Below are 11,230 nucleotides of genomic sequence, written 5' to 3' on the forward strand. Positions count from 1 at the left end.
TGTATATATGCTGGTAATCTCTCTTATACATAAATATGATAGCTCATAAGAGCTACTACATGATTAGTAATGGCTCTACAGTCTTTTGGATTGACAGTAATAGAAAATGGTATTTTAAAAAGGTACTCAGTTTTGCATAACCAAACCAAGTAATGTCACAAGGCTATTTTATTTCGCAAGTTCCTTCAGTACACTTTTCTGTACTTAGATCTTAACATCTTGGCTCTCAACCAAAAAAATGTCATTGAGTTTTAAGACTTTCATATCTCTGCATTACTGTGCTTAGCAAATACTTCATATGGCTTTGACTACTTCTTGAAATTAACAATATCCATCATAAACCTACAAAAGCTTTTTGGATGGGCAGCTGCATCTATTTTCATGGGGCTCCATGAATTTCAGCACAGCTAGTTGGAGAAGAATTACTCACTGATCAAATCTTATCTGAGTACATCCTGGACTAGAACAGCAATATCATCTGCTTTGTATTTCTAAAACAACATTAGGAAACAGTGAGTAAATATATTTTAAAAGTAACACAGTGTTGTCCTACTTTGCCTCAGAAACATATCCATCTGAATGGATAAATTAGTTTTTATATTTTACACATAAAAATACAAATCAGTATTATACTGTATCAAGTATAATTACTTTGTGAAGGTTTCTAAAAAAAAAGCTTTGTCACTTCTCACATATATCAGCTAGTTTTTGGAGTTACTGTTCATTCAATAAAACTTTATTTTACATTAATACCTGAGAGTATAGGGGAGAGCAGAAGAAATAATTAATAAATTCATTGCTCCTGATCAAAACTGTATTCTTTAGAAGCAGCATGGGAACTTTTAACACCAATTGCAATGATGGTATTTCACCAACTGCTTGTATCACAAGTCAGATTTTCATTTTATTCTTCATTCACATCAGTATTGCAAGAAATGCCTCAGTGAATGATACCACCCTCATTCTGCTTCTTTACAAAAAACATACGCAGTATAAAAATAATGCTGCTCTGCAGAGAAAGATTGTCGTAGAGGCTTTAGAAACAGCTATTTTAAACTAGTTTACTCTGTTGTTGTTAAAATACAAGCTCTTCCCCTCTTTCTCTAAACCCGTTCTAGCACCAGCTACCGAAGGTTCAAAGTCAACATTAACATTGGCAGAGTTTGCCTCCACAGGATCTTTACTATATCATTATTTTTTATATATTAAAAATTTCAAGTAAGATTGCAGAGGATTTTCTTGTTTCCATGAATCCTGGCAGATATAGAAAAATATTACAGCAGCAATAACCCAGAGAGCTACAGAAAAGAAAGAATAACTACTGGGTTGCAGTACGGACTCAGGGTAGGCAAAGGAGCAACTGCAGTCTGTCCCTAGCAGTTCAACATTCACCGTTCAGCTAACTATGACACAGCTAAAGATGGTCTGTGCCTGGGCTTTCCAAACACAAGCAAAACTATACATTTGATCAACATGCTCCTAAGAAGCCAACAATGGCTCCTCTTGCAAGATGAATGACAACCACCCCGTGGTCAGACAGATTTAGCCACTGCTTTCCCTTGACTTCAACAATCTATACTAGGCTTTGCATCCCTGCGCAGGCTTTGCATCCCTGCGCAGCCAGGATGACCAAGTAAGCTTTCATCCTTTTCACCTGTATTGTAGGAGGATGGGTATGAAAATGGGAAAGAGAACTCATATATAGGCTGAGCTAGAAAAGCAGGAAACCAGTTGTTTGTTGCAAAAACTGAGTTGTGGGCTGGCAGAATGCAGTCTGCAAACTGCCATCCAGGGGCTGGAATCTGCAAGGGTCCAGGACCATCGGTAACACCAAAGGAGAGGTACTGAGAGCAGGGCAACTTTCGCCTCTAACCTCAAGCTCTTGTGCCTACCATGGCCTCTATTCTTAGTCTTCACCCTGCCTTGATCCCAGTCCACATGCAAGTTTGTCCTCCAGGTTAGTTTAAGTAGTTATTTCCAGCCTCTATTCCTTTTAAGTAAAAATGGCTGGAAGTCATTCCTTTTATCACACTAATAGAAATGAACCTGGAGAGCACACACTGTAACAGCCGTCATTCAGATAGGTTTGCAGGAGGTCACATCCAGTATTTCCAAGCCATACTGCATATTTTAATAACATGGTAAAGACAGTTTATTATTCAGTCCATTTTTTGGAGTAAAACTTATGAGCAATGCAAGAAAGTGATTGTGCTTCAAACTATTTTTATTTACATTACATACCAGTAATCTGATATTTAAAGCTAACTCTTCAAATTCCATTCCCTCTGTAAACACCAGACTCAATTTTCATAGTAACAACCTTCATTTGTAAGCGCTTTGTGTCATTAATTCAGAGTCAAAGTAAAGAAAATTACACTCTGGTTCTTGCTTTAAGTTGTAAATTTTTAGCACTCTCTATTTTAACTCTTATGTCATGAGGTTTCTCAAAAAATCTCACAAAGGCTGGCTCGTTTAATAAGGATGCCAGAATCTGTTCAAAGGCAAAAGACCATTCATGGTTCCCTCTCAAACTCTGTGTTCTACTGCCTTCAGTCTGCCCAGAGCTGCTTTTCTCCTGCTCTTTTCTGTGGATTTCAGCAGGCACCTCCGTAACGGCAACTGGACTTTTGACTGGTGATGTGGGACTCTGCAGTCTTCTCCCAGCTTCTTCCAAAAAAGGCTGGTAACCACTGCTATAGCCCGATATAACAGTTCCTCCTCAGGATCCCCATGGAACAGATTGTACAGAGTTTTTGAGAACTGGATGAACTGAGACTACAGAGAGAGATAGAGGAGACTATTCAGAGAACAGCAACGCAACTGTCCTGTTTCGCTACACATTGTGATCTCAATCCAGTGCCTGCTGCTGCTAGGCACCTGGTACAACAACTGCTTTAATGACAATATGGGTGTGAACCAGCCCTGATAAACCTAAGTGTGTCTGAAAGTCCCTCTCTTCAGAAGCTTACAGTTACAGCAGTTAAAAAACCCCACAGTCTAATGATAATGTGAAGGTCTGAAATCTAAGAGATACTACAAATCCTTTAGAAAACTACTAACAGGACTTTAAAGAATAAACAGCAATCAAAAACAGACTTAAATAAGACTCAGACAGACAGTTTACCTGATTCATTCTGGGCAAATCCTTAATGTTTTCTTCTTTTTTAAGAAGTTCATCTTGCCATTGCTTCAGATATGCCTGAATATCAACCTTCCCCTTTCCTACTTGACAAAAAGAATTAAAAAAAAAAAGTGAACAAACAAGAACTAAGAGCTTCCCATGAGGGATGATGAGCAAAAGAACTGGCATTCTCAATGTCATTCCTTCTCAACAGAGTGATGGGGCCAAGGACTAAACAAGAGTAGAGTTTACATTACCCTCTCACCCCCCAGGACTATACTTATAAAAGTGGATATAATGTTAGCACTATGCTAGAGATGACGTTACTTGGTATACTTTGTCACCACACACTTTCCCAGCTCTATTCCCCCAAAAGACACACAGGTACCAAAGGTATCTCCAGGATTCTTTACCTTTTTCTGGGCTGCTCTTCAAAGAATCACTTTCAAGACTATCCCCAACAGCTGAAACTACAGTTTAGGAGGAGAAAAATAAGAAAAAATTATTTATTTGAGAAAGGAGGACCAACGGTTCATTTCCTTTTATCAAAAATTCTTTCCTTAAGGAGCAAGACCCTCACCAACCCCTATGTTCTCAACACAGATTAGGCCAAGAGGAAACCACATGGTAAGATTTGTACACTTTCTATAAAAATAGAAGTCACCATGAGGCTGGACATCACAAAAGAAACTGCCATCAGTTATATCAAGCAAATGATCTTCATAATGTTCATTGCCCATGTCTTGAACAGTGGTAAGAACAGCACCCATATATTACAGATAAGATACTTTTGGATAGTTTTTTGAAACCAAAAAGGATCTGTCTTCCAAAGAAGTAAAACTGCGCAGCTTTCCAAACAGAATATTTTATCAACTCCATAAACTTAGACCCCGCAAAACTTTTTTCAGCTTACTTGGTTTAAAATGGAAGCAAAGGATTTTGAAATGCTTGCTTAAGTGCCTCAAAATAATTATGGATTTGGATATTTCATTTCTTGAAGTAGGAAATATCATCCCTTTATGCCTTGAATGCAAAAACGAAATGGTCATCACTTCAACAACCACTGCAACTATGCTGAAAAATACTGACCAAATACACTCCCCCTATTTCCATGTAAACACCCATGGCCTTTGAATTCAATCATCAGACTAGCTATCCACAAATTCTGCACTACTTAATGAAAATCTAACTATCTACAGAAGATCTTTGCAGAGGATTCTTGTCAACAGAGATATGATTTACTGGATTTACTAGTTTTCAGAAGACAGCTCCCCATTTTTCACCATGAGATAATTAATAGATTCCTTCTAATATTCTGCAGGCAAAGCCTCACACTCCGGAGCTTACCACTGAGTTGGCTGAAGTGGATCAGTTCTTCTTTTGAAAGATCACCACCTTTGGAAGGGCTTAGAGATTCTACTTCAGTAAAAGCTGCAATAAATAAATGAATAAAGTGGGTTTGGGCCTCCCAAGCATTACCAAAGCAGCGATAAAAAGCAAAAGCTTTGTACAGACAAACAGTCCCTATGAAGAGAAATGGTGTTGGAGCAGATTAAGTCCTTCCCAAAGAACACATCACTCTGGAAGAAATACACATCTGTATTACAGCTATTGGACTGTACTGTAGCCAGGACTGGTGACAACAGGAAGAAAAGTAAAGCTAAGAAAAAAACACATGCAAAGATGATAAAGGTAGGAACAGCCCTCCCCAAATGCCCCCACCTCTCACTTACCTGGAGGAATGTGCAACTTAAAAAGAAGCTTGAGTTTGTCAGTGAAACTTCCATTATACATGGTATCTGTTGGACGAAAGAGGTAAGACAGTCTGTTCAACCAGACCTAACTTTAAGACACTCTCTTAACCTAAACAAATACAACCCAGGGAGGTTGGAACTGGACATGTGTCCTGCCTTACATGGAGTATAATTAGAGATGAAGCTTAAGAAAGGCAGTATCACTTGCAGCGGAGCCTGGGGTTTGCCTACACTGAGGAAAGAACACTAATAGTGTCTATGACTTACTAAGATGAAACCAAAGCACCAAAGAAATACAGTACTAATGTCTTCTCAGCATTTTCCCTTACATTTTTGTTTCATGTACAATATCAGTTTGAAAACAAGATGAAAGGAACAGAGTAGTAAGTCAAGAAAACTTTCCGTTCCCCAGAGATATAAGGCATTGGTCATCTTGCATGATCTGTGTATGAGATGGCTTAGTATGAGGAAGCATTTATCATCAACCAAACAGGCTCGGCAATGAGATCATACCACTTCCTAATTTTCTGGTATTTTGATGGTAAAGCTATATTTAAATTTAATCTCAAATAGGAGATTATTCTCCAGGGGATTAATGTGTCAGAAAAGTTGCTAGTTTGTAAAGCCTTGTGTTAGCTATTTCATGCTGAAATACAGACAAGAAAATGAGAGCACAGTTCCGTAACTTAAAGCCTTTATCATTCACCTAAATAGTGTAACTCCCACTTCCAAGCTTATAAATATACTTTGATCACTTGGCTTGCCATTTAAACAGTCTTTAAATGTCTAACAGTCTAAAACATCACATGATAAAAATCAGACTATTTGACGCTAAGTTAAGAGGCTAGTCTCCCTAGGCTCTTTATATAGTGTATGGAATTCTCCCAAGTATGGACTGCTCCCAAGATGCGAGTTCCCTCGTGAATGTGCTACATATACATGTTGTTCTCATACCAAGAACACAGGCAAATTGTTTGAAGTTTATCAGGCAATTGGAGCTCTCATCTATCAGTCTGAATGTCCACAATGCAAGTGAGTCTCTGTTTGCACAGTGTGACCAGGGGCTCAAGAGATGACAGAGAACCCTGAATTGTTGGCAATCAATCCGATACTGGTCAAGATATGGCAGACTGGCATCATGATGTTGCAAGACAGGACTATTTACATTCCAATAACAGGAAAGAAAGTGCTCCTTCTGCAAAGGAAAGATAAAATGTTAGCTTTTCTGAGACAATTCCTCTCTCTGGGTGAAAGATGTGGGAAGTTAACTCTGTAACGTGATTTAAAGCTGACAGGTAAAACATACGCTGAATCTAGCTTTTACCTCAATTTGTTAAAACTGTTTCACACCCATAAGACAGTCCACCATTAAGATGGATGCTTGGTAAGTGAGGAAAATGTCACATTACCTTGAATAATTCATAAAGCTCTTCAAGATCACTAGGAGAGAACTTTACATCCTGGGACACAACACGTAGCTGAAACAAAATTAAGAGAAACTTAATTAATAAGTTCTTCCCTCTTTGGAATAAGTCTGTAGAATAAAGTTATAGGAGATTTAATCTTGCATTAAAAGACACTATTTGAATATTCCAGGTTTTGGCATGTTACAATTAGGAGGAAGAACAGAACTTCTTTTTAAATGTAATCAGAAGATTATAGATCAAAAGAAATAATTTCTCCCAAAAAAAAGGGATCTTAAAGCTAGTCACATTACTTGCATACATGGAGCCTACACTATGAAACCCAGGAGATAAAACTCAATTATTTATAATGATACAACATATAGCGTCCTTTATAACAGGCAAATGTATGTTCAGCTCTCCACAGTGAAGCTGAATCCTCATTTTTTAAATTAAAAAATAAAAAACTTGTTCAGAGCTTCTTAAAACAAACTTAGCTACAAGACCAGGTTCCATCTTCACAACATGTAGGTTTTGTAAAATTAAATAAAGTTATCATCTTAGCACAACCAACAGCATTTAGTATCAGTTGCCACAAGCCACATTTAGTACAGAAAGAAGCACTGCTCATTAAATAGACTAGTATTATTACCAGTTATTGGAAATGAGCCACTGAAGAAAACAGGGAGACAAAGGAAGCACCTTGTAACCTCCACCTTCATTCAGGAGTCTGAACTTAAGGGATAATATTGGCAGCTGAAGAGCTACCACACCACACACGCATTACCAGTCATCCACACATACCACAGACAAAAAGCAACCCTTGTTGAATGCAGTACAATAATCTCTTCGGTGATTGCTTCTCAAAGTAAAAATGCAGGCAATTAATTGTTTTACTGTAGCACTGTGGACATTTTACAGTGCTCTATGCCTCTAAGAGAAATGCATTAACAATTTAACAACAGCAGACAGAAATATAGGTCAGCCTGTTCCAACCATGCAAAGTGTCAGAGATATCCCAGCCTTCAGAAACTGTCTGCGATGGTGTTACTTGTAACGAGACAAGAAGGTCCTGCTGTGATTCACAGACTGAAAACATCACAGGCCAAACCTCAGTTAACAGACACCCTGCAGATGAGAGGGATTTCAGCATGTATAATTATATATTTGGCCCTGGAAAATGTAGCTCCTTTTAGAATTTTCCAAAATGAAATGAATTTTATCAGAGGGAAGGGCTTAGCTCTTCCAAGTCACTCACCACATTCTGCTTGGTAGTAGCTTCTAACGTCTGGATCACATAAAGCCTGTTCCTGCAGCGCATGCTCTCAACATCCTCATATCGAATATCGCCATATCTCTAAGAAGAAAAGCATCGTTCTGTGAAATCAACTGTTGCTAGACACATCTAAGCAGCTATTTTTGTCTTTCTTGCATCTAAGTACAATATAGGTATGGACACAAGGGAAGATCCCACAAACTCTGAGCAAAAAATAATTTATTAGAGCACTAATGTTCTCCCTAAACAGTGCAACTTTTAAAAGGGCAAGTGTTTCAGAAAGTGACAGAGAAAGAAGAAATTGGAGTAGTTCACTGTGTGGGAAGACAAAGGAGGGGACTTTACCACATGTGAGCTCTATATCCAACTCTGCTATCACATGGTGACTACTACTGCAGGATAGCAAAGTCTAAGATGTGTACGTTATCAGGGTTTGAAGTTCACTCTACTGAACTTCAGAAATTAGCTGAAGTAATTTCTGAACAGTTCCTAGCTACCTCTGGGATTTCTGAAGGACAGGGAAGGTGCCTGAGCATTGAGGTAGAACAGATACATTTACCTTTACAGAAAATCGGGATAGTAAGCAAAAAACAGAAACAAATTTCCAGAGAAATCATGGAACAAATTATTAAACAATTAAAATCCAAATAGAAACAGATAAGATAAATCAAAATGGGCCAACATTCTTTATCAAGATCATGCCAAATCAGTTTAATTTCCTCCTATGAGGAAATTCAGTCTAGTGTGTAGAAGTGAAACAGCAGATAGGATACATCTTTACTTCTGTAAGGTTTTTGACACCCTTCAGCAACACAGAGAACCAGGAAGACATGGCCTAACCACGATCACCACACACCATGTGCACAACTAGATCTAATAACAAACTTTGAGAACAAATGAGTGGTAAACAACCAGACTAGGCAGGACTTTCAGAAGTTTTTCCACAGTGTGTTTTGTTCCCATTTTCAGCAATGCACTTTCAACAAGACACAAAAAACTGCAATACAGTCATAAAGAGTCTGAGCACATAAGCTTTGAGGAAAGGTTAGATGAACTGGTTGTGTTGAATCTAGAAGAAGAAAAGATCACAGTTGAAAGGGTAAATGATGAACAGCAACCTAATAGCAACAAGGAATTGAAGAGAAAACTGCAATTGACTATCCTCAATAGCACTTTATGAGCATCCAAGAGGAACTATACTAGATATTAGGATATTTTCTGACAAGGGCAGAGAAACCCTACAATGGGCTAAAGTTTTTGCAGATCCTTTTTTGTTGAAGAGTTTTAACATTAGACATTTTTCAAGGATGATCTGGGTATATGCTGGACAGGGAGCTGAACTGGATGACCTATGGGGTTCTCTTCCAGAACTGTACTTCCATATTCCTGTGAGGACCACTACCAGCATACTGCTTCTGCCTTGAAACAAAGAGGAAGCAGAGAGAAATTGCATCTCTGAATCATAACTCATTCACTGGTCTGGCTTCTGGGCACTAATATTGTGCAATGGCCTCAGTAAGAATATAAACAAGATGTATCATCTAACTCTGAATTAGTGTGATATGATAAAATGTTACACGTTCTTCCATGCACTGGTTACACATAACTTCTTCATACCTGATTAGACTGCCAAAGAATGAGTCTTGAATTTGTGCCTGAGTCACAAAAGCATGAAACTGAACATCATTTTAAAATTCAACTCCATACCTTTTCACTTAATCTCAGTTATCTTGCAAACGCCCATGCGAAGCAACAGTATCACAAAGAACATCTCTGTTCACTTATTCATGACCTGTAACTTGACCTATCTGCAGAATCACAACCCTCCATTGCAGCAATCTTCCCATTTCGAAATTTGTTTTATTTTATTTCCGCAGTGATATGAAAATAAAACCCTTCACAAGAACAGAACTGTGTTGAAATTAACTGTCTGGTCAAAATGGGAAGCAGGAAATTGACTCTCACTTTGTATCAGCAGTTCTCAAACAAGGGGTTGTGACACTTACCAGCACTGAAGAAATTCAGTTTCAACTGAAAACAAAAATCTGCATCCAAAGAAGGGGTTATGCGATAGAAATGGGGATACAGGCCTAGGAACAGGGCTGTCAACTTGGAAGTGCAAGATTCAGGTTCAAGGATCTGCCCAAATCAATGTTCAAAAGCCACACCAAATCAGAGGCTATCGCTTTGGCCCAGTCACCTGCCTGCAAAGGCAGGGGAAGAAGAAAGAGTTTAAAGAAACTCTTCGTCTTTCCGCAATTATTCCGTCTCTGTGAAAGCTTCAGCTTACACTTCAGAATGCAATATACAGTACTTTATTATTTCCCATCTCTGTTCTTTATTCTGCAACTATTCATCCTCACTATGAGATCTCACCATGACAAGAAAGACCCATAATAGTTTGCAAACCTTCTAACAAGAACCTTAAAGTCTCTTACAAACATGGTTCTTCACTGTAACGTTCTTGTGAAACAACACTGACAGCAGAAGCACAGACTTTTCATATGACTAGCCCAATGCTATAAAGACACTTCAAGAGAACTTGGAATATCTGATTCTTGTCTTTGTTTGCCTCACTAAAGGCAAAGCCCTCTTCTCCGTAAAAATCAAAAGAGACAGTTCCTAAATCATACAAATTACAGTTAGTTAATGTTTTCTAAGTCAAGGCCAGGACATTTTTCCAAAAGAGATGTACTGTGGATCTTTCACGAGAAACGTATGACTGAGAATCAGAAAAGAAAAGAAAAAGTATCATATAGATAAAAGAAACTAGCTAATAGAAAAAACAAAATGTGAATAAATCTCTTCTCTCAGCTTGCCTTTCACTTCAGGTGGGCTAAGCAGAAATCTATCTACAAATAGATTAATACCCTGATACAAATCATGTCAAGGAAGGAAATGCCTCATGAAAAATCTGAGGACACAAGGAGAAGAAGCTAGAGCTATTTCCTTCCCAATGCAGAGCTGCAAAGCTAGATGCTGCAGAAATCAAACTTGCAAATTGAAAGAAAGTGCTAAAAGATCATAACTGGTCATCCTCACCCAACACATCTCTAAATAGTCATTTAACCCACGCAATAAACTACTCAGATACACAGTTTCCTGCACGGGTTGTTATATCAAATGTTACCACTATCTGCAATGTGCAGTAATCAGTCTCAAATTAGTAAATGCAAGGGCTGTTTCTGCTGTACTTTGTCATTTAGTTGACATCCTAATAAAGTGAATGACGGATGGCGATACATGACCTGTGATGAACCCAGGGAACCCCACTCAGGACAGCCTAGCAAGCACATCCCAGGCAGTCAAAAAACCAAAACAATACAAGGAACAAACCCATCCCATAACCTATGAGGTTTTCAGTGAGGCTTAACAAAATATAGAGCCCAATTTCTACCAATCTAGACAGATTTTCGACTTTACTTTGTACAATGCAGCTGCACAATTTTTAAGGTAGCCCATGCAATGTAAACACTGCATGGGATGTGAAAACATACCCACAAGAACACATACTTCATTTGACTCTCGGATCAAATCAGTAATGTCCACTTTTGGATGGTCACTCTTTGTATCGCTGAGGTTGGAGCCCTGCTGCACAGCTGGAGGCAAAGGACTGTCTTTGTTAGTGACACTGTCAAAAAATCTGCACAAAGCAAACACACAAGAAATCAGCAGG

General features: G+C 38.4%; 1 protein-coding gene across 1 annotated transcript in view; it reads right to left on the reverse strand.

Moving 5' to 3' along the window:
• Window positions 1-2,202: 2,202 nt before the first annotated feature.
• TBC1D8B (TBC1 domain family, member 8B (with GRAM domain)) overlaps window positions 2,203-11,230 on the reverse strand; it is a gene marked incomplete at its 5' end in the record, with an annotated part of 27,417 nt that continues 18,389 nt past the window's right edge. The window contains 10 exon segments of the mRNA XM_009700217.1: window positions 2,203-2,676; window positions 2,679-2,775; window positions 3,125-3,222; window positions 3,535-3,591; window positions 4,469-4,552; window positions 4,855-4,920; window positions 5,830-6,070; window positions 6,285-6,353; window positions 7,537-7,635; window positions 11,068-11,197. Of these exon segments, the coding sequence (XP_009698519.1) occupies window positions 2,372-2,676; window positions 2,679-2,775; window positions 3,125-3,222; window positions 3,535-3,591; window positions 4,469-4,552; window positions 4,855-4,920; window positions 5,830-6,070; window positions 6,285-6,353; window positions 7,537-7,635; window positions 11,068-11,197 (1,246 nt within the window).

This window comes from Cariama cristata, unplaced genomic scaffold, assembly GCF_000690535.1.
Source record: "Cariama cristata isolate BGI_N322 unplaced genomic scaffold, ASM69053v1 scaffold43755, whole genome shotgun sequence".
NCBI classification, from domain to species: domain Eukaryota; kingdom Metazoa; phylum Chordata; class Aves; order Cariamiformes; family Cariamidae; genus Cariama; species Cariama cristata.